This window comes from Chaetodon trifascialis, chromosome 22 (genome assembly GCF_039877785.1).
Source record: "Chaetodon trifascialis isolate fChaTrf1 chromosome 22, fChaTrf1.hap1, whole genome shotgun sequence".
Lineage (NCBI taxonomy): Eukaryota > Metazoa > Chordata > Actinopteri > Chaetodontiformes > Chaetodontidae > Chaetodon > Chaetodon trifascialis.
This window is the reverse complement of record NC_092077.1, coordinates 15,862,214-15,886,359: the sequence shown is the minus strand read 5'-3', so window position 1 is coordinate 15,886,359 and position 24,146 is coordinate 15,862,214. Positions and strand designations below refer to the sequence as shown.

Here is a 24,146-nt window from a genome sequence, read left to right as displayed (position 1 = left end):
CCTCGAGGTGTGAGCTCACTCTGTCAATACCGCCGTTAAAACTTGGAAAGCATTTGTCCGCAACACAGAGCATTCGGTGATATCTTAACCTCCGTTTTACCTCGGCTGCTGTCGCTCAGATTGGTCAACAACTGAGACTCACTTCAACAGTCAATCCAGAAAAATCAATATGAATTGCCATGTTGTTTTAGAAAAAGTGTCATTGACCCAGCCATTAGTGCTATTATAACCTCCTGCTCACGTTTTTAGAGAACGGCAGAATGGAGCCTGTGATTAGCAAGGTGAGGGCCAATCACTAAAGCACATGCTTTGCTTATTAATCATGAAAGATCTTTGTTTTTCACTTTCTCTCCATGCAACACACACCCATGCTCTCGTCCTGCCCACTCTCTAAAGTGCATGACAATTACGGCTGCAATTAGAAAATAATTGTTTTCATTATCAACCCAGGTAGTGCTGTTTGTCAGAAAATGGATGGTGCCTTGTGTTCCCACTTGCCCAGTGTTTTAAAGACCTGCATGCTGCACAGTCGAGCACCAAACACTATATTTAGTAATTCGGTTGAGACAAAGATAAGTCCGGATGTGGAGCGTTTTGTGTGGGAACATTTAATTGTCAGCCAGGTTTTATCTACAGTGCAGTATATTGCAGCCAGCAAATAAAAGCACTTGGCCCCATAAAAGGCAAACATTTTAGCCACTTGTCATCAGCAGTATTTTACACTTGAAAGGCACATAAGACATCACCTGTGGTAATGTTTATCTGTAGAAATGGTTTATGGCTTTCAGAGGAATCCAAGGAGAAACAGTGCTGATGTACTGCACAGCTGATTGAGTACAAGAATAGCTGGAGAGTCCTAACATCACCTCCGCTTCAGCGCCTGTTCCACTCTCATCTGGAACTCAATGCAGTCTGTAATTGAAGCTTTGTTTGGGTACCTGGCTGTACTGTGCATATTGTTATTTTAAGGTGAATGAATACCTACTACTGCAGTTGCTATTCAAATCTGAACCCTGTAGGAATGCCAGCAAACTAATTGCCATTCGTACAACTGCAGCTCTTGTGAAGGGTATTATACATCATCACAACTATTTCTTCCCCGTCCATGATATCCTCCACCTCTGTCCTCTGTCCTCTCTGCAATTTTGTTATCTCTGCAGCCAAAAACAGTTCAGCCCTCTCTGTCCTCTCACCCCTTTTCGGCATCTGAGGTCAGTTTCATCAAATTTGCAGCAGGGGTCCAAGCTGCGGTTCGCCACATGATACTTTTTCCTGTCCTCTTATTTGAGACACAATGTCCAAATATCTGCTATACTTGTGACTCCTGCATGCAAGAGCCCTGTAGGACTTCAGGACAATTAGACCATTAACTGGAGACAGTCTCCAGTTTGTGGGAAATAGTGTTTGTTAAAGGCTGCTATAAACAGAAAGCTAACATTGTTAGCATCCCTGTTGAGGGGGATCTTGGTAGCCCACTGGTTAAAACCCACACCATGTAATTACAATGTCCCCAGTAGTCCAATATCACAAATCACAGTTTGGACACCCTCTGTCCTTAGACCCTGGAACGTTTACATGCTTTCATGATAAAAAATCTACCCATCCTTGTGTTTGCAGGTGATGTCATTGTCTACATCAACGATGTGTGTGTCCTGGGCACCACCCACGCTGACGTGGTCAAGCTCTTCCAGTCGGTGCCAATTGGCCAAAGCGTCACCCTGGTCTTGTGTCGTGGCTACCCTTTGCCCTACGACCCGGAGGAGGCTGCCAACACCAACAACAACACCACCGCCACCACCATCATCTCCCCGCTGGGCATCATGGAGCAGCGGCCCATCATGGTGAACGGCAGGACGGGCTACGACAACTACCTGGACTATCTGTCCCGCACGGCGCGCTTTGTCACAGACCCCAGCCAGGACCAGGTCAACAACGCCCAGCAGCAGCTGCTCGCCTCTCACCCGGGTGACACCCACCTAGACGGCTCACTTCCTCTCACCACCGGCACCACGCCTCCTGACAGCGTCTCCATGGCGTCATCAGGGGCGACCCAGGGGGAGCTACTGACCCTGACCATGGTGAAGGGCATGGACGGTTTTGGCTTCACCATCGCGGACAGCGCCACGGGCCAGCGGGTCAAACAGGTGCTGGAGCCTCAGGGCTGCCCGGGCCTGTGCGAGGGGGACCTGATTGTGGAGATTAACAAGCAGCCCGTGCAGGGATTCACACACACCCAGGTGGTGGAGCTTCTCAAGGAGTGTGGCGTGGGAGCTGAGACCTGCCTGGTGGTTCAGAGAGGTGGAGCAGGTAAGACCGGTGGCTGCAGGTAGGGATGGCGTGGAAGATTGTTGGCTCACCGCGAGCACTCGAGTCTCTCCGCGCTCACTCCATATTTGCCTTTCTAGCTGCATACCTGTCCGCCTCTTCATTTGTGTCCTTTTTGTAGCTGAGTGTGACTGTATGTGTGGTCCGGTCCAAAGGCTGCAGGAACCTATTTAGCAGTCCTGCAGTGCTCAACAATGGCTGGCTGATGCATAGCTCCTCTCAAGTGCCTTTCCTGGTCCTCTTTTTTCATGCGGGAAGAAAAACAGCTTCGCTTCACTTTACCTGAGTAAATGCCGGTGCTCTGCTCACTGAGCCATAGCGCCTACTGGTCAACAAATACCCCCTGATTGAAGTGCATGCTTTTTGCAGCGCTGAGCCGTTTTAAAAATCTCTCTCGGATTTTTTTTTTTTTTTTTTTTTTTTTTTTTTTATCACGTCAGTTTCATATGTATGGCACATCTTACGTTCTTTTGAGCCTCGAATAAAAGCCCCAAAATTAAAGTGTGTCAAAAGTTGCACAGTTTTTGGACAAAAATGCTGGCAGACTGCAAATGGCTCTGAAGTGCTTTCTACCCGGTGTTTTTCAGAATGTGTGGCCCTCTGACAATCATAATTATGCAGTGCACTCTGTCGTGAGGCACACACAGGGTTGTGATTTGCAGAATCAACAGGTAGCTGACTGTTTTCTGCTCTGTCAGTGTGTGTGGTATGTTGGGGCGGGGGTTGTTTGCAGAGAGTGTAGAAATGTCCTCAAATAGCCTGAAACCTTCAGACAGCTTTCTCCTAATGGCGATGTCTTTGAAAGTGAAAGAAAAAGAAGAAAGATTCACTCTTATGTATTCCTTGAATGTGTACACGGCTCAAATGACAGCATAAGTTGTGCGTAAACCTGCTGTGATCTGCCTACAAACTGAGTTTGCCTTCTTGCTGCATTGTGGAGGTAGTGCATCTGCCAGCGATGACTCAGCCGAAGCTCCGATGCTGAAGATTAAAACGTTAGATTTTAATTAAATCTAGAAACGGCAACAGCCGCATTTCATCACCCAAACAGATCTGTCTCTGAAACACTGTTGTTAAGTGTTGTTAAATGATTCCTCTCTTTGAGTTCACCCGTCCCTGATTTATCCTCTAAGTGACGGCACATGAACTTTAGCGCTCGCGCTCTCTGGACGCTAACCGGACGGGGAAACCAATACTGCTTTTGTGTGGAACCAATTTGTAGTTCTGTATTTTGCCTCTTTGTGTTGTGTAATGTCACATACCAATCATAATGCCAACTGCCTGATGCCTCAGACACCACTGAGACTCACCCACAAAGGTCAGCAGCGTCCTCTGAATAGATTTATTGCCATTTATTTCTTTATTAGGCTGCCCATGTCTCATGTTGGTGAGCCGGGTGCCACCAAACAGGACGAGGAGCAGCAGAGTGAAGACATTAGCTTCTAGGAGTGGAAAATGTGGGCAATTTCTGACCCAGAAAAGGCAAATAAATTATTTTGAAGCCTCTAAAATGTCATCTGTCAACATATAAACACACACACGGGAGAGGTCAAAAGTTTTGTGCCACCATCTCAAAAATCACCAATCTGTCAACACGAACACAAGAACGCACTCTCCCATCTGCACAGGAAGCCAACAGTGAAGCGCTCCCACCATCTGTCCGGGTTCTTCACTCGCGGCGGAGCTTTAGAAGGTCGAAACAAGCGCTCCCATCTCAAAAGCAGCCTTTTGGCCCGCAGAGAAAATGGCAACCTTATTTACATGCTATATTTCATCTCATTATTCCAAATGTGGATGTGGCTCAGCTCCACTATGCAACAATACGCCAGGGTGCAGCGTCACATCTGTTTGGGTTGATTTCCTGTGACATGACAAGCTGTTGGTGCTAGAGGTGGAGAGAGAGAGTGTGCCACCCGGTCTGCTCGTCCGCAGCGTGACTGCATACGGCTCACATACAGTATGCGGAGAGAAGACAGGGAAAGGGTGTCAAAGCGCCCCGTCCGGGTGGGTTTTTAACAGCGTTGGTCTCTGGAGAGTATTTTTGCAATTTAACCAGGAAACACTGTCAGACTTTCAGCTCGTTAAGATCGGAGACTTAAGAGAAAACGGTCACAATAGAGTCTTTGTAATTTTTGTCTGTAAACTCTTTGTGATGGAGATAAACAAGGAGCGCGGGGCTGAGGAGAAAACCACAAATCTGGAGTTTTCATGCAGCGAAGCTAATGATCTGTTATTCCTGTTAAAGTCTTGTGATGGTAGCTTTGTTGACGTTCACCTCTGTAGTTGTCTCTTCTCTCCACACACTCTAAAATAGTAATATAGTTAGAAGTTTGGATGCAGTTTTTAAGGCAGAAATTGGAGCTTTGGTGTCAAAGACGTAACTAGCCGGTTCAGACTTTTCTCTAATTTTGTGCTTCTGTCTTGTGAAATAGTTTCACCTCTTTTTGCCTTTTAAAGTGATGCAAGGAGGTCGGTCTAAGAGGTAACAAGTGAAAAAGGCTGAGGAGCACTGAATTAGAGAACAGCGCTGCAGTAGCATCACTAGCAAGTTACTTGGTAGGACTCGTTACAGGTAGAACAGTAGTTTTTAATATTGATCTGTCAGGTCAAACATTGGCTTTTTTGGTTATACACTGTTTAATCAGACAAAACAAGAGATGTCAGTAGACTCTGACCAAGCTTAATATCTTGAATGTGGTGTTTTCCAGTAGAGCTGAGAGCAAACAAACAAATTGATTTGTTGATCAGCTTCTTTCCATGACATTTTCGAGATTTACATTCTGTTTATTGTTGTCATGTTTGGTCCCAGTCACGCAGCGTCCTGTTGTTTGCCCGCTCCAAGTGCTGCAGTGTTCAAATGAAACAGATTGAGAACGAAACTCTGTGGTGAACATTTGTGTTCCTGCACACAGTTTTCAGCAACACAAATACTGCAGAGTGTAAGATTTGAGCTGCAGCTGATTCTCTCAGAAAGGCCGGCTCAGAGCGTTCAGCCAAGCTATTACCCATCGTAATAAAACTGTCACCAGGCTGCCGGAATGATGTTCCACCTCTTAACATGCCACAGTTTGGCCCACTCCTCTGGACCACTGGACACTGGCCACGCAATCTAATTGAACTGGCTGTTCTTGTTGTTAAGGGCTTGTGCCACTAGCCACAGTCGTAGAGAGAGACCGACCGGCTGATATCCGTCACCAAACAACTGTTATGCTCCTGTCTCTCTCCCAATATTTGTCAGATCTGGTGCGAGCAAACAGCTCATCACTTTTACTGAAAACACAATCTGAAGCTGGGATTGAACAGGCACCACGAGCTGACTAAAGTTTAAAAGAGAGCTAGCGTGCATATTTCTGAACGACTGAATCCTTTCAGAACTATGGCCTGTTTGTTCTGCAGACAGAACGACCACCTCTGAGTGTCTTCGTGGTCTGGGAGAACGCGCACATTTCATACATACACGTTTCTTAAAGGGGATTGTACGCAGGATTTGTCGGCTGCAGCTCAACGAGCATGAGAGAGCGAGCAGCGATGGTCGAGAGAGGGTGGCGTTAGCGAGAACAAAGCCCTGAATCAGAAATAAAACTTCCCGATTGCTTGGCGGCAGATACGTTCTAAAGCATAAACAAACACACACATACAACCCTGCGGGAAGGTGCAGCATTGCCAGAGTTTGTGTGAATGCAGCCAAAATGCATGTTTCATCCTGTCGGCTGCAGCCTCTCTGCTCTGTGTGTGTGGACATGAATCACTTGTGGGGACATGAATCTGTTTACACGGTCGCACTGTGTGGACTCACCTTCCTTATGGGGACAAGAGCAAGTCCCTATAATGTAAATCATTAGATTTTAGGGCTTAAGGTGAAGGTAAGGTTAGGTTAAGTTTAGGGTTGCATGTGTGTTGGTGCTCAGGTGGACACACAGACCTGCAGCTCTTTACAGACACCCATATCACAGACAGTGATGTAACTCGGTCACTACCTTTTTATAAAGTCCCGCCTTCACCCCCTGTGCACTGCTATTGGCTGGAAGCTACACACCCACCGCCCAGAAATGTCCTGAACACAGCAGAATAATAAGAAATACAGGCAGAGCGCTCGGCGTCTGCAGATAAATACACCACCACGCGCTTCCAGTGGGTTGTAAGTGGTGATTTACACACACACACACTCACCTCCTGTCTTTGTTTCAACGCTGTATCTGACATAGAGGAAGCAGCAGAAGTTGGAAAAGCTATCGAGAATTGATGGAGAAACAGGAAGGAGCAGAGAAATGATGTGAATGTAGCACAACTGCAGAGTGAGAATTAAAAAGCGAGAGCAGCAGTTTCCCTTCAGCAAGCCTCGTCTCGCTCGGCTTGATGTTGTCATGGGCACGGTTAAGAGGAAGCCATTGTTGTAATTCAGAGAGCACATGTAGCTTCATAGCATCAGTAAGTCATTACCATTATCATTTTGAGACATAATTATCATTAACAAAAGAGACAGTCATGAGGAAAAGCGGCAACTCCCGACATCCTTGAAGCTCGTTCGTCACTGTGCCAGATTGCAGACAGAAATGTGGAGATTTTCACTCAGCAGAGTTTGGTGTAAAGGAAGATTGTGGGCTGAGAGGAAAGCCGAGGAAGGAAAAAGACAAAATCTCCCTCATGTTCACGATGGCATGGGGCGTTTTTCAGCACTGTGATAATTAAACATCGGCTGATAATCATTGCCACTTCATTTCACTTCATTCCTTCAGTCTGACATTGTTCCCACGTTGGCTGATTTCTTCAGGGGCTCATTTTGCCTTTCGCTTCATTGTGCAGCTCTGCCGATCTCATCCACCTGCCTGGTATGCACAAAGATGACATCAGCATTCCCTGTCCCACCTATGAAGCTCTGATTGGTTAACCCAGCTGACCAATCAGAGCTGGGCAGTGATTGAGCTCACTGCTAAATCACACCAAGCTATTGCAGAGACTTCAGAAGGAAATAGTCCAGCTCCTAACTGACAGTAAAACCATGATTCTGGTTGTTGTTTGTGTTAGTTAATGAGCTTTAGAGATGCTTGTAGGCTGTTATCTTCTGACAGAGCCAGGCTAGCTGTGTCTCCCTTTCTGCTAAGCTAAGCTGACCAGCTGCTGGCTGTAGCTTCATATTTAGCAAACAGACCTGAGAGCAGTGTCAGTCCTCTCGTCTAAGAAGCTGTCCAACTGTTAAATCTATAAGCTGCGGGTAGATGGTGATACTAAGCATGCTTATGTTTTGGATGTCGCTGTAATGGTGTGGATCCTTTTAACTGAAGAGGTTTTTGTTTTTTATCTTCCCCCGGCACGTGTCTCGACTCCCACGAAGAATTCGCCATCAGAAACGAGACATCAGGGCCAAGCTGACCGCCAATTCACCGCCCAAAAATGAGCCGTTTATGATCAAACCATCCAGTCAATTAAGCCCCATCACCTTGAAAAAGCCCACGCTCGTAATATAGTTATGATATTTAGCCATCCCTTAAATTTGAGTTTGACTCCTGAGCCGTTTTCGCCCAACAAATGGGCACTCTGTCTCTCATCACCCGTAATTATTGTGCCAGCGTGTGTGTGTGTGCGCGCCAGCATATGTGTGTGTGCACGCACGTGGCAAACAGCCTCATTAGTGGCTATCTAGACCATTAACAGGCTGTGTCCTCGTTGCCACACCAGCAGAGACGCGGGGCTGTAATTAGCTGCCGAGACTTCTGCTCGTTCACGTGTACGTTCGCCCATTTAGCTTCCTCTAACTTGCCACATTCTGCCTCGCTGCCAGCCCCTGCCCCCCCGCCCACGCACTCACACAAACGCTGAGCCGCATGGTTTTGATTCACACAGGTTGTACGCACACCTACACGACAGCCAGGCACGCTCTTTCCTCGTCTTATTTGCACACATCCCAAGGCAGCCTTCTGCACACAAGCCCCCGCACACTTATATAAACTCCCCCTTCTACTACTGTCCTGGGTAAACTGTACGTTATGAATCAGCTGTCTGCTTTGACCTTTCACCCGAGATTGGTCGGTGTGCGCAGGGATGACCAGAGGCCGCTCCGAGAACCATGCAGAAGGTCCGCTTTGTAGAGAAAGAAAAGAAAAAGGAGGGTTTGATTCACTGAGCCTCCTCCAGCCTCCCAGGGAATCGGTGTGTAACTAGACAGTGATTCATTGGATGTGTGTGAGCACCGTAGAATAGTTGGAAACAAAAGAGACAGAGAAAGGGAGGAGAGAGCAGGGAAGTGATGAGTTCGGCTCTCTGCCAGGAGACCGCGGACTGTCGGCCATGTTCACAGCTCTGTCCCCACCGGCTCCCAACCTGCAGGAGCTGCCCGCCAGGGATCAATAACCCGTCCGGACGGCCCCTGGAAAGACAGCCAAGGGCCTCGAGCATGAAGGGCAGGATGCTGAGATTAGATTATAGCAGAAACGGAAAGGGTTAACTGGCAGTGTTCAGCTTCATTGCCATCCAAATTAGATCATACTACAGATGCAAAAGTTTGCTCTGCATCTCCTCTCTGTGAGCAAGAGGAGCAGAATGACTGACCTTGGTTGCCTCTTAAACAAATCAGGCTTTAATAGGATGGAGCGATTACCATTGATTGCACGAGCTCGCTTGAATAAATAGCGCTGTTTTGAGCTTTAATATCATGCATATTCAACCGTGCGCCTTTCAGATGATTTGTTTAGCAGACAGCTACAGTGAGGCCGGTTTTTTGGAGAGCATCCGGCGAGCATCGGACGGGACGGGCATCTGAATAGAAGTGGATAGAATCAGTTTTCTGCTGCGGATGTTGTGTGAAGCTGCCAGCCTCCCTCATGAGATGGAGATGCATATTCATAAAGGGCTGAAAGATTCATGCATGCTGCCATCAGTTCTAGTGTCATCACAGTCTCATTTAAATAATTGAAGGGCTAGTATTAGCCTCTCATTGTGAAATTAGAGAGATCTCTGTCTTTGTATGGGAGAATAAATGCAGCCTTATGTGTTTTAAGTGCTTGGCCGTGTGTGCACCTTGTGTTTGTCGCCCACACAGTATATGTTTTTATTTATTCACTTTTTGCTAAATCACAGTCACAGGTGGCTTTAAAGAAAATGATGAATATAGTAATGGGTAAACATGAATATTTTTACAACTAAATCCTTCAATCTTGAACTAATTAAATTCATGCGCATTAAAATATGCCAACGCCTCAATGGTTTGGAGTTCGCACAGTATGGAAAGATCTTACGAGTCCAGAAATACATTATTTTTTCATCATTTGGCAACAAGATATTACCTTGTGTGCAGCTTTTAAATATTGTGCACTCAGGTTATTTATCTAATAAAAACAGCACCCTATAACTCGCTTGTTTTGTAGCCATTCAGCCATTATTAAAAACAGTTAAAAAATACAAACACACAAATGCTTTAAGATGATCAGACATGCCAGATTTTATTTGCTGCTTTTCAGAAGTTCTTCTGTGAAGTCTTGGCCTGGTTAACCAGTGACAGGAACCCAGGGCTAAAATCAGCAGCTGTTTGGCCCAAAATTAGCTTATAATGCTGCTTTAGCTGTCAAATTTGCAATTAATCGACCTACCAGCGTCCATTGACGTCATTGAATTTGGGCTTAAAGGCAGCAGTGGCCAGCTCCAGTCGTCTGCTGTTTAAACTCTTGAGGCTGTCTTCTCTGCAGCTCATTAATATCCAGCTATGCATGGTGTAAATCTGTGTCGTCCTCCTGTCAGCTCGGCCTGTTGTCCTTTAAAATGTGCTGAGTTCAGTCCCGAGAAGAGCTCCCTCCTCTGTGATGCAGCCGTGGGCATCCAAACACATATAAAACCGTCATCTCAATCAATTTGAGACGTGCTTGTAACATTATTGCTTGCTTTTGCATCAAGCCTGTATCTCCTCAGTCTAAGTTTCAGCTTCTCCAGACATCTGAGCTCGCATTTCACATGAGCTTTTTTCCCCTTCCAAAGGCTGAGTGAGTCGCTGGCATTGAGTCTGATCAAAATGGCACCATGAGAAACAAGACGACTCAGCACCCTCGGAGCAGGAAAAGGCTCTCAGAAAACACTTCCCAGTTCAAAACTCTTTAATCCGAGTTTTGGGCAGCAGCTGAAAACGGAGCACAACTTCAGCCGAACGTATGAAGCCGTGCCAGGGCTGATGTGGGCGATACGCTAGCGCACACAACCACACACCACAGAGCGTGAATCAGTGAGATATCCTGCCCTCGTTATTGCCGTTGCGCTGATCTTTGCTGCATCACAAAAGGGTGACACTTACAGGGGGACGGGACACCGGTTAGCTTGGAACCAAAATCCAAGTTTGACACCGCTGAGTTCATGTAGCTTTCCGCAGCCGAGCTGACAAGTCTGGTTAGCACTCAGGCTAAACGCTTTCAGCACCGCAGACAGCTCCGCTCACTCGCTCTCTTTCTCCCAGTCTCTCTGTCTGTCTCTCGGCCCCTTCTCAACTTTTAGCCACGGGGCACGCTGACACTCGTGTCCAACTAAATGTGGGGTACGCCTGAGCGAGCAGCGACTGCACCCGGAGGATCACCTCGGCCAGCGATGCCTGGCAGTGTCCTTCTCTTCTGTCCGTCCAGCTCAGGTCCCGTCACCCGCGCTGAAGACCGCTGTGTCGTTGCCTCTTTTGCTCGCCGTGTCTCAGATTCTGGACAGAAAGCTGCTCATTGATTGAAGAAAAGCAAAAATCCTCTGTGTGCCTTGCTGTTATCATACTTTTTAAAATATTCTTTCTTGTTTTGGGCTGATAAAATAACCCCATGTGCTCTCAGTGTGAAATTGGCATTGAGTTTTAGATAAGCTGTTGTAACTGTGTTTGTTTCTGTGTTTGCTTATTTTGACTGAGAGGAGCTGACGGTCTGAGAAACATTTCTGCATCTCATGTTTGTGTAGCTTTTGTTAATTTCCATGTTGTCACCGTTCCACTCGCGGCTCAGTGAGACCAATGTTTTTACAGTGCGATTGGAGTCCCGCCAGGCCAAGACTGGGAAGGCTGGTGCATAATTCGAGCAGTCACCCCATAATTCGATCCCCCCATTTGCATATGCTTGTAGCGTCCCAGCGGGGAGAGCATGGCAGCACTTGAAAGACAGGAAGGACAGGAATTGAATCTGGAAGATGGAGCGTGCACTTCTTTTTCCACGCTCCTGTGAATCTGACTGTGCTGCAGCATATGTTTCATTACTCTGTGTGTGTGTGTGTGTGTGTGTGTGTGTGTGTGTGTGTGTGTGTGTGTGTGTGTGTGTGTGTGTGTGTGTGTGTGTTCATGTATGACACACCGATGTCAACAGTGACCGTCGTGCTTTTTACTGATTGTTTTCTTTCATCGCTCGAGATAGATCTCTGGGTGTTGTGCTGGAACAGTGTTGTAAACAGCAAAGATGTGTGACATACCTTTTTAAAGGTCAAAGTAAGATGAATGGGAAAGTCAAAGGGACACGTGTGCCCTTTGCCTTTCTGCACCGCGTTACAAACTGAAACCACTTTATCGTGACGTACAGTCACACTGAACCCACTTCAGTGAAGCATTCTCAAACCCCGCTGCTTTTCCAGCGTCACTGCTGAGGCCCCTGACCGATCTACGATAGGTTCACAAACGCTAACAACAGTCCTGATAACAGAAGCTGATATCTGAAGACATTTTATCTGGAGGTAGATGGAGGGTCTTAAGTTGCACAAAAACACCAAAAACAGAAATGAATCTATTTAAAGCAACTTATTAACTCTATGTTTATATTGATAATGGACCACATGACTACTTATATTTTGCATTTTGTCTGTTTTGGTTGACCTGCTCAGCAGACAGACAGTTAGTGATTAGCTGGTGAAGAAGTGGAGCATTTAGCAGCTAAAGAGCCAGATATTTCCCTCAGGAGGTTTTGGAGACCAGAATATTGGACTTAAACTTGCCAGGTGGCCAGAAACACAACAAATTAATGCTAATGTTAGTAACCGATGGATGTGTAAAAAGGCAACTGTTCGCCACATCAACTTAGAGAGGAGCTCCAGAGGGATCGGCATGAAGTCTGATGAAAATGCCTCAAGTGATGTCGCTCAAGGCAGCGAAGACTGCAGAAGACTACAAGCTTGAAATTTAAAAAATCTGAGGGTGTGGAGTTAGAAAGAAGTGAGCTCATCAGACCTCTGTAGCCTACATTAGCTAGCATTAGCCGCCACTAGCATAACACCTGAATCTCTGTATGAACTGTTGGCAGTCGAGTTGTGCATTGTGGGTAATGCAGGTGCCAGGTTTTCAGAAAAGAAGAATGCGTGGGCAACAAAAGACAATGTTATGTCAGCTAGTCAAAGACGTGCCTCGCAGACCACACAAAGACGTCAAGCAGGCGATATCTGGTCGCGTGGGGGACGGGTCGCAGCAAGCTACAAGCAAGCTAAGTCACGCAGTGTGACCAAGGCACAAAATGACCCCTTCGTCTCATTTTGGCCGCCTGTTGATCCTTGTCCATCACGTTTTTTTCAGCTCCATTATTTCAGTATCAACACATCTCAGTCTGTATTCGAGCAAGCCTTTTAAGGGCTTATTTTAATCTCTCTGCCTCCACAATAAGTTGTGGCCTCGTAGGAATTTATTTTCCATCTTCTGCTTTGTGCTTTTATCCTGTTTGTGTTTTCTTTGTCCTCTCCGCAATTCAAAAACACTGAATTCATCGTCTTATTTTCATTTGGTTTGTCTGTAATTCTGTTGATAATGGTTTTTGGTTTTTTGCTTCACTTTATTATCCACAAAAATCCACTGGAATTGGCTTTGGCAGCTAAAATTAAACCTCACATCTCATGATCTGTTTCTACCATCTTTTTCAGTCTAAAGCATTTTTTTTTTTTTTTGTTCTCTCAACATTGCAGGTCACTATTCACCCTGGAAGACCCCTAAGCAGGTAACATGCGCCAGCCTCCAAAGCGTCCCCATTTCTGCTGTTCGATCATTAATATCCAGTAGATTTTCACTTTAGCACCAATGGCTGTGCATACTGTATGTGCTAATCACAATGACTCTAATCTTCTTTTTTTTTTTTTACACCTTTGTGAGATTTAGAAATTACTGTTCAGCCCCTCTCCCGCCGTACTAACTCCACTGATGATTCATGATGTGTCCGTGGCTTTTACAGCACTTTGATACTCACTCAGCCCTTCTTTATTGTCGCAGGATGGCAAAAAAAGGTCAAGTAGCCCGCTCATAACATCACAAGACTCTTGATCCTGCAAGTCAGAGCTAAATCAGAGCCTGACTCACTGCCATCAGGGTTATCCACACTCAGGGAATTGAATTTAATTATGCTACAGTTACAGAGCTGCTGTTCTAACTGCTTTGGCATGGCTCAGATGCACTTTCATCCCTCCTTTATCTTCATTTTATAGCATTTTTCCTATCTTTCAGATTTTTTAAAAGCTTTTTTGCATTTTCATGCTGCCCTACATTCGCTCCCTGCTCGCGTATCTTTCACCTCGCCTTTATTTCCATTAAGCAAAACCTTCTTCAAACTTCAACCACCGTACTATCACCGTGCTAAAGCACACATCCTCTCAGATCAGATTCACTCTGTCTTCATGTGTGTTTGCCTGCACACGAGTCCTTCTTTGTTCCTCTTTGTGCCGCGGTGAGTGTCATCCATTTCATGCCTGGACGTCCTCCCAGAGCTGCACTGACCAGGCCCTGACCCCGTCCCACGTTGTCCCCCTTTCCCAGATCACAGCTCATGACGCAGGAGACCTCCTTTGTTTGTCTTCTCAGTCACTCGTCCTCGTCGTTGTCCGTCATCCCTGCTGTCTCTTGATTTAATCAATCTCCTCCGTCTCCCTCGGAATAATTGTAATTCTGAGCTCTGAGGGGAAAAGCTTTGAGCGCAGAGCAGCAGACAGCATGCAGAGCCTCCCTCTCTTGTCTCGTCTGTTCACGTCTCTCTCTTTACCCCCCCAGTGTTCATTTGTTAGCTGCCCGAGCTCCCCCAGCTCCTGAACCCCCTCCCCGCCGCACACCAGAGTTCAGTCTCAGTTTAATTGGGTATCATTTGTTACAGGAAGACTTGTGCAGCTCTGAGAATGAAATATGGAGAAATTTGACTAATAAGGGAAGAGCGGGGAATCACTTAATTGTCATGTGAACCTACAGTCGAGTGAAGGCTCAGCCTGCAGCTCCAGAGAGTTTCATTTCCAAATGAGCTTATCGAGATTTGTCTGCCAGGTCCAACCAGTACTGTAGGTAACAGCTGCTTAATGCTGGAGCACGTGCAGGTGTTTTTTTTTGTTCAATAACGCTGTCTCATAAAGGCGGCCTGCCTGCAGTGTCCTCTATCCATCTGACCAACTAGATTATAGCCAGAGTGCACTTGCTTCAACAGTCTTAATCAAGCAGAGGAAAAGACAGAGACAGAGAGTGAAAGAGAGATCAGGATTCAGTGGTGTAATCCCAGCCTTAACAAGGTCCTCATTCCCAGCAGCCCCCCCACCCGCGTGCAGACGTGCTCCACATCAACGGCGAATGACGAATGAAACCACAAAGAGTGGAAACACTTTTGATTGCATCCCAGAGCTTTTTATGAAGCTGATATTTATTCTCGGTACATCTTGAACCAGATGCCCCGCCATTCTCAATATTAAAGCGTGCCATATGCAGCCGGTCTCGCCGTCTCAGTTTCAAAAAGCTCGGCGTCCCCTCCGGATCCGTCTCACACTTTAGGATACGTCAACGTGTCATCTTTGCTATCTGCTCAGTGTCGTGCCATGACTCGAGCGGCCTGGCGTATCTGACACATCAAGGCTGACACGCTGACTGACTGGTGTTGTCAAAACTGCTGGTGTCACCTCAGACACTTGACAGCACATTTCTAAATCCAGTGTTTCTGGATGAAACTTATGCAAATTCGCTATGATAAAGAATATTCTACCTTCTAAAAACAGAGTAGCCCAGTGCCAGATTTTGCCATTTTCCTTGAAAGAGGCACATATTTATCTGTTTGTCACGTTCTTCTCTCCATACGCACATCTTTGATACACACTGTCATCTAAGTACAGTCTGGAATTGTTTTGCTTGTTAGCTACTAACCTCACTAACTGTCTGGCTTCCTGTCTGTCCAACATGAATTGATCGTTCGTTCATCCCCGCCCCCAAAAGGCGATTGTCCAATCAAAGCACAGAAGACCTGTCAAGCTTTTGGTTTCTTTCTAAAGTGGGTGATAGAGAGAGTTTTGTGTCGTTTTATCACCCGTTCAAAACCAAAACGCAAAAAAAATCTGCTTTAACATAGGCTGCTAACGTTAGCATGGCCGGCTAACTAGCTTACTTCAAACAGGAATAAGCTAGCGTTATTTTCAAAGGCATTAGCTAACTATATGTGGGCCTATACTATGTACAATTCTGAGGTCTTTACTTGGTTATTTCCATTTTCTGGTACTTTATAGTTGTACTCTGCTACAATAATTTGGAGGCAAATTTTGTACTTTTTACTCCCCTGCTTTTATTTTTAACCTGTAGCATCAAGTTACTTCAAAGGTTCAGATTATTAATGCAAAATATCAGTTAAAAATTAGCCCCACCTCTACCAGCTGTACACATTAATGGATCAACAATTTTACGTAGTACTTCTTCCAGTGCTGCATTTTTCTAAATATTACTGTAATATAATGCTATCACTAACTGGCTCTACCCTGCAGAACAAAACCAATATGCAGCTCTTACATTTCTATCCTCTGTGAATCACAGGCAGGTGAGGATGGTGACTTCCTGTCTGGAAGCTTCAGCCTTAATTATTTATCAGTTTATCTTGTATGAAGCCATCAGATGCACAGTTTAGGTCCTTTTACAGGCTTTTCATTTTTAAACGGATCCACTAGAAGCTTTAAGGACTCAGCCGGAGAGTTTTCACCTGACTAGCTAATGGAATTGTAGCACTAGCATTAGCTTATGAAGCTAACTGATGCACAGAAGATGTAATCAGGCAAAAAGGTCCACAGTCATCAGTTGGAGGTGAGGATCCAGCTTTGTCCACATCTGTCAGTGGTGTTACACCCACTGTTTCACAAGTAAATGACAATTTTGATTGGAAAATCTGCAAAGTGTGCTGTTTGTGAACTGAAGGCTTGACAGGAACAGAAGGACGGGGATTAGCCAACAGTCAAAAGTCATGAAAGCAAACTTTGCTTCAGTTTTTAGTGTTGTTGTCATGGCTACCGAGCTAAAATCAAGCGTCCCAGGTGGGAAAGGTGGTAGAGAAATACTGACCCCTCATGCCGCTGTGCTTTGCAGGTGCTGGAGCAGTGGGAGTCCCAGCAGGGCCAGAGCAGCCCCGCTCAGACCAGCCTGTCAGCCCCCGTTATCCCCCACAGCGCCCCCTTCCCAAGCCACCATCTCCACAGGGCCTCGGTCCCAGACTCAGCCTCCGAGGCCTTGGCCCTGGCTAAACCAGACCCCTATGACCTTTATGAGAAGTCCAGGGCTATCTATGAGAGTAGGCGTAAGTACCAGAGTCGATCCTGCAGGTGTCGCGTTGTGACAAACACTTCTCTCTAGCGCTGAAGAAAGATGGACTCCGCATTGGAAGGTGGAGTCGTGGAGATTCATCACTCTTTCCCTTTCCCTCACAAACACACACATTCTTCGCTGCTCCACGAAAAATGAGCTGACCTCTTTCAATCAAACTGAAAGATCTGCTGCTGAATCTGCAGCACAGATACCTCAGCTTTAATCCGTCATCTGGCGATTTGCAGACGTATTCCCTCAGCATTTGCAGCTACTAATTTCCTCTTGTTATCTCACTTGATCTTCGCTCCTTAAATGCCCACACAAGCTAAAACACAAACAAAACCTGCCATCAGCTCAGTCTCTTCGCCGACTGGAAGGAGCTTTACATCCAGACGCCGACGTGCTCGCTGCCAGCTCACATCATGAGCGGAGATAAATAAACACTCCGCACGGCAGATGATGTTTTTGGGACATAATGCTCTGCTGCCAGCCATATTACCGTCCTCTGACTTGTAAAATGTGGAGGAAGTCATTTATTCTTGTGCTAATATCATCAGGATGCATCATAACTCTAATGCCCTCCGCAGTAGAAACAAATATATACAGTATGGGTGGTTGTAATTCAAATTAATATCATTTAGTTAGCTTTCCAATTATATCCTCTCTGGATTTAATTCCCTCCATGAAGGTCTAATGCCGTTTCAAAGCATTATCCACATTGCCTGGAATTAATTCTGCTGAATCTCTTTTATTTATCAGCCTGAAAGTAGTCAAATTTAAATATACTGATTCTACGAATATTGTGATCAAAATCCTGATGATGTGTACACTTTTTCCTCAGTGGTGGCTGCTTAAAAGTCTACAAACCATCTTACGATCATCAGCTTTTAATTCAATTGATAGTAGAAATTGTCCGCTTTTATCAAGAACCTCTAAAGACACACAGACGTCAGCGTCGGCTCTGTGTTTGTATGCATGCGCGTCAGTTAACAGCAGCCACAGATGAATGAATGTCTTGTGTGGTGCGTCAGCATGAGTGACACTTCCTGAGGTTTCTTTTGTTTCTCTCAGCCGACATGAGCTGGTAAAAGTTTGGTGTTCATTCTGATGGAAGAGGACTGTAATTCAGGAGGACGTGGCTGTCAGAAAGCCTCCTCGCCAGTCCTGGATCTCTCCTCCCTCCTCTTCAGCCGTGGGTACAGGGATCAGCGTCACGTCTTCCTTTCAGTAAAGGTCAGGGGTCGGATCTGACGAAGCACAGACGGGTGGTTGGGAAGGCTCCATTAGCTCCTCTGGCTGGTGTGGGTGAAGCAGGGTGTGACCAGATGGAGCTCTGTGAGCTGTTAATGTTGGATCTGTGAGGTTTAATAGATCAGTGTGTGCGTTTATGTAAAAGAGTGGAGTTAAAGGGTCAAAGCGCTCTCACTGCCCCTAGTGGTAGAGGCAGGTATTTCAGTGGAGCAGCGTGCTCAGTGGACAGAGATGTGGCTGTTGTGGCAGATTTGTAGGCAGTTAACAGAGTAAATAAAACCCAAAGTATCTCTGAGAGTCAAAATGAATGAAATTTTCCCTTTTTTCCTTGTAGTTTCCTTTGCCCTTAGTGATTTTTTTTTTCTTTTTTTGACCTTGCAATCAGCAGTTTAGAAAACGTTGCATTGATTAGTTGTTCTGGAGCTTTCCATCAGCATGGACAAAAAAATGAAAACACTCCTGCACACTGTTTGTCTCACTGCCGGGTATGTTTATGAATCAGAGGCAGTATGAGAGAGCATCACAGCTGTTACATATATGTACTGTACATACTGTGGATGCTGGGTAAGATGAGGTCACACTCATCTTACAATCTCGATCAATTTGTCCAAAAATGAGTAGATGTACATCAGTGGCAGTTTTACCTTTGGCATCTTTTCTAATCTAATTTGATCCTGAGATGTTTTTAAGAAGAAACGCCCTCTTAATCTAATTACCTGTCTGTTCTTAAGGTCTTTAATTCTCCAGTTCATCCTCTGAACTGTGTGCTCTATCTGATGTGGGTTGAATTGACCTAAACATTGTAAATACAGAAAGGAGTTAGAAAGGCAGTGTGCTGGAGATTTTCCATTTTTACTTGAAGATGTACTTCCCTCCGAAACACTCAGATTTGCAGAGATTTCTTTTTTTTTTTTGCAGATTTCAGTGTGCGGAGGCTTTTTCATTCTGTTTCTTTCAACCACACCTGCTCATTAAGATCATGTGATGCGACGGAAAGCTCAGAGCTGCTAATAAAAGGAACTTGAGGTGTGATTATTTTGTCAATGTCTCTTTTTTTTGCCTTTCCAAAAAAAATGAATAATTCATCTGAAAATCAACCTTGACTTTTCTCATTTGTTGGACTTCTTTTTAATGCCGGTTGTTGCTTCGCCCGCAAAGTCAGCTCGACCTGCAGAGGAAGCGCCGCATGTGGTTTCTGCGGTAACAGCTGTGTCACTCCTCTCGTCTGCGCTCGTGATGTTCTTGCTCCCATCATTCCTGCTGAGTCCCAGCAGAGCGCTCAGTGTGATTAAAACAGTTACAATTGGAATCCATTTTTCATTCGCGGCCACTTGTCTGCGGTTGAGTTCATTTTGCCTCTTTGCAGATCACGGCGTCGCGTGAAGCCCCTGATTGCGGATCAGTGCTTGCGTCCCACCTCACACTGTAAATAAGGGACGGGTATATTACACGCTGTAAGCACCGCCTGACTTTTATGGATGATGCAGAAATTTTGCGGTGACATTAATGCTGAGGCAGAGCCTTTCAGCCTTGTTCTAGCCTTTGTGGGAGAATGTGCGTTTGCTGCTGTGCTGTCTGTCGATGTGTGCACTCGTGTTTGTTTGTGTGCATTTGTTGTTTACGGCTGCTTCCTGCATCTTTTTCTAGAACCTGGACAACCACGGACTGTTTTTCCTGTGGACTCCTCAGGTAAACACGTCGCCTCTGCAGAGACATTGTTAGCAAAACAAACTGTGAAGACGCAGGACGTTAATGTTGTCTGTGGTGGTGCAGCTTCAGGAGCGGAGTACCAGGACATCGAGGTGCACCTGCGCAGGCAGAAGTCCGGCTTCGGTTTCCGGGTGCTGGGCGGGGACGAGGCAGGCCAGCCTGTGAGTCCGGAGACGCGTGAGAAGGCTCGTATGGCGATGGGCGTGGAACCCTGTCATTTTCTCCTCTCTAACCCACTACACACACTGTGTACACCTAACCCTGACCTTTGACCCCTGAGAGAGTGCTGGCTCTGGCTGCTTCGGTGTCTTTTGCTGTCTGTTAAAGTAACAAAACAAGATTTGAATCACATTATTATTATAACAACCACCTTAACACCCACTGCATGCGACACTCACAGTCCAGCATCTGAAGCCGCGTCGTCCGACCTCGACTTCCTGCGTCTAACAGTCTGCATGTGACAACAGATCTTGATCGGCGCCATCATCGAGAAGAGTCCGGCCGACCTGGATGGACGCTTGCGGCCTGGTGATGAGCTGCTGTTTGTGGACGGGATCCCGGTGGTGGGGAAGCCACACAGATACGTCATTGACTTGATGCACGGGGCTGCGCGCAACGGCCAGGTGAACCTGGTCATCAGGAGGCGGGTGCAGCCGGCAGGTGAGCTGATCAGGTGTCAGTACTTCCTTAATGTGATGATGGAGTTTTTATTTCTTCACTTTTAGCCTTTATTGATGCTGTGTAGTATAGACAGGGAGAAACATGAGCAAAGAGATAAATCCAAAGTGTAAACATGCAGCTTAGTTATGGAGAAGAGGGCAGTGAGATATTTTTACCCTCAGACTATTTTGATATTCTCTACTTTTCTTACTGTAAACACATCTGATTAAAAAAGAACAAAACCAAGTATTATGTGTGCCGCCTAAACCTGATATAAGATTATTCCTCTGAGCCATTATTCCTCTATTAAAACACATCAATGAGCCGCACCAGATAGGATGTTTGTATTACTCCACAGCTGACAATAGTCCCCAGTAAAAGCTTTCTTTAGCCCTGTTTGAGTCATATTTGCTAAAAGCTACAGTGCCCAGCTGATTTAGGAAATCATGTAGCTTTTTTATTTTAAATGAAATATTTATGATGTTTTAATTCAGCGTGAACAGAGTGAAGGAGTCGAAGCAGTCCGAGACAGTTTTGGTCTTTTTCACGTGGGATTTGTTGATAATAAAAGAAATAGAAATATCGGCGTCCTTATCCTTCATACAGCCGAGTTATAAGTTGGATAAACTGACTACTCGCCGACTGAAAAAATCAATTTTTGGTGGACTTTTAAAGGACACAGTTAATTCTGCACAGAGCAGCTTTAGGATGCTGCTTTCTAAAGCCAATTGATCTCACAGGCTTTGCTTCTCGCATCTCTGGCTGTCCTCGTTCTTCTTCTCTTGTTTCCCTCCCCTTTTCTGTTCGCCACTACGATTCTTGTCCTGCAACGATTCAGGAAACGCCGTTTAATCAGTCGGAAAACTGAAGCACTAATCTCCCTGAGTAATTACGCCGAGGCCCTCCCAGAAAAGCACATTAACACACTCTGTTGCTCACACACGTTGCTCCGTGGTCGCTCTTCAGGTTCCTTCGCCTTTGAGCCCGGCGCCCAGGGCGCCGCTTCCTCACGTGAACTCCGGCCTCCCCTGTTCTCATTATCACTGCCTCCCCACACATGATGGCACACACACATGCTCACACTCTTCTCACCAATCCACTTCTTCCCACTCTGTTCCGCCTTCTCTGTCAATTTCTTCTCACCAAAGGCTCCAGTCTGACTCATGCCTGGCCTCTTCTGCAGCCCTTACTTCCATCCTAATTGTCTGACTCCCACTGGCACTTTGCAAGGTGTCAGACTCCGCTCTCTGCTCTGAGCTCATACTTCTGCCGACACCGCAAGCCCCACATTTTACACAATTCGTCCTCTTTCTTCATGCCTCAGCGCCAGCAATAACCGTGACCAGAGGCACTGTGTTTTCAGGTTTTCTGTCCGTCCTCGTGAACGCGGTATCTCAGGAGAGCTTTGAGAGAAATTCTTCAGATTTGGCACAAATGTGCACTTGGACTCATTTAGATTACATCGTGCTGGTCAAAGGTTAGTGTGACCTCAAAAATGCATTGAGTGATGACATGTTATATCCAAAAGGTCAAAGGTCAGCTTCACTGTGACATCATAATGTTGTGCAGAAACACTTTTCTGGCCATTATTCAGCACCATAACTCAGGAGCAGAAGGCAGATTGTGACCATATTTCACATTTGGTCAGATCCTCAATTGGTGACTCTAATCTTGGGCGTCCACCGTGAAACTGTCCACCACAGGCTGATTGGATCTGCTGATATTGATCTTCAGGTGATTGTCGTTGCACCATGTGATGAAGCTCTCCGTCAGTCCTCTGGAAAAATGGTGGAGACAGCATGTCTCTCTCTGGAATCAGACCTCTCAATACCTTTCATTATATTCCTTTAAAGTCTTCACTGCATGAGTCTGAGTAGACATGTGAACTGCAGCTTCACTGGTTGTTGGAGGCAAACAAATGCCAGGTGGTACTTCTACTTTTTGACTACTTTTCTCCTCATAAAATCACTATTTGTGCACTTGGTGTAAGGAAATACTACATGTGGGTATGTACCTTTTTACAGTGACAGATCTCGCTGTAACTTCATATCAGTAAGCTGAAGTTACAATTTCAATTCCCAGCTGTTTAGCGACAGAAAGCTGCAGCGCTGCTTCTCAGTGTGCTCTCAAAACACAACACACGGTTTGATCCGTCAGTGTGCCAGAATGCATACACGCCAAAAAAAGCTAGAGGTGCAAGAAGCTGCTCCCGCTCTGGCTGCACAGACGCGATGCTGCATTTTAATGATGTGTTTCACCACGTTGCGTTCGCTCATCTGTTTTGTTTTACTGTCTCGTGTTTGCTTCTTGATCCTTCTCGAGGATGAGATTCAGCTCCGGCTTGTCCAATTTTATGGGGGAGGAGAAAAAAGTACTCCTGCCAGATTAATTGTTTTTGCCGATGCAGAATTATCCTTAGATTCTCCCAAAGCGATTAATGCAGCACATTGGTCATTTTTCCCCGTGTAAGAACAGCAGAGAGACAGTGACAGGAATCTTAAATTGCTGAAATCAATGAAAAAGATTCAGTAATTGACAGGCGGCTTTGGGTCTCCTAGAAATGCCGCTTGTGTTTGTCCACCAATTAGATCTTTCCAGCGGAGGAAAGTGAATTTATTCAAGTACTGTACTCACGTACAAATCTGAGAATTTCCTGCTACCTCTCTGTTTTCATTTCACTACGTTTCAATACACAAAAACAGAATATATTGATTATTTGCAAATGGGGGGTTAAAACAAACCTGAAATAAGATTAAATATGGAGTCAGAAAAAAGAAAACTCCCTCCCAAAAAGGTGTCCACTCCTCTAGATCTGATTGGGCCACTAAAAACAGTGCAATACAGAGCTGTAGAGGACTGTCAGCTTCCACCTCCCTCACCTGTGCTGTTATACCCTCTGGTGTCCAAACACACACCTCAGCTACCGCAGCCTGCATGCAGCAGGTCAGCAGGTCGCCCAAAATCACATTTGATTGGATCCATTTTTGTGCGCCTTCAAAATGAGTCACAAAACTTACAACACAGACTTTTTCATCATGTAATTAGCATATTATGATATAACTGAAACATTAGCACATTGACTCAGGATGAGGACTGGGTAAATGTGTCTGTGATCACGGCTGGCTTTGTGTATGTGTCTGCTCAGCTCTCTGGCTCCCCCTACAGGTGAGTCCTGCCCAGAGAACGGTCGTAGCCCAGGCTCTGTCTCCACGCAGCACAGCTCCCCTCGCAGTGACTTCACATATGGCAACAGCACCATCAGCACCCAGGCACCCAACGCCGGCATGGGCAACACCGCCGCCCCTTCTGACCGGACGTCGACCCCCAACACACAACCCAGCGATGTCATCATCAATCGAAAGGAGAGCGAAGGCTTCGGCTTCGTCATCATCAGCTCGCTCAACCGGCCCGAAGCGGCCGCCACCAACAGTGAGTCCAGCAATTGTTTTAGTGGTGTTTTATGGAGTCAAGTGCATGCTCGTGCATCATCAGTCATCCTCTACTCTGCATAACAAGTGCCAAAGCTTGCGCGGAAGCTCGTAGACGCACATAAAGTACCAGGTCAAGTCAGTATCATGTCAAGATAAGTGCCAAACTTAAGTGTAAGAAGAGGTCGTGGCTCAATAAAAAGTGAAGCACCTCTCATTCTATCTCCTCAATTATACATGCCCTCCCACGGCACGTCAGTCACACACATCTCTGATAC

At 45.9% G+C, this 24,146-nt stretch overlaps 1 protein-coding gene across 1 annotated transcript in view; it reads left to right on the top strand.

The window, feature by feature from the left end:
• magi2a (membrane associated guanylate kinase, WW and PDZ domain containing 2a) overlaps window positions 1–24,146 on the top strand; it is a 203,351-nt gene that overhangs the window by 164,227 nt on the left and 14,978 nt on the right. Inside the window, exons 10-16 of the mRNA XM_070991682.1 lie at window positions 1,618–2,307; window positions 13,207–13,238; window positions 16,604–16,811; window positions 19,718–19,759; window positions 19,844–19,941; window positions 20,248–20,440; window positions 23,606–23,869. Of these exons, the coding sequence (XP_070847783.1) occupies window positions 1,618–2,307; window positions 13,207–13,238; window positions 16,604–16,811; window positions 19,718–19,759; window positions 19,844–19,941; window positions 20,248–20,440; window positions 23,606–23,869 (1,527 nt within the window). The remainder of the gene's footprint in view (window positions 1–1,617; window positions 2,308–13,206; window positions 13,239–16,603; window positions 16,812–19,717; window positions 19,760–19,843; window positions 19,942–20,247; window positions 20,441–23,605; window positions 23,870–24,146) is intronic.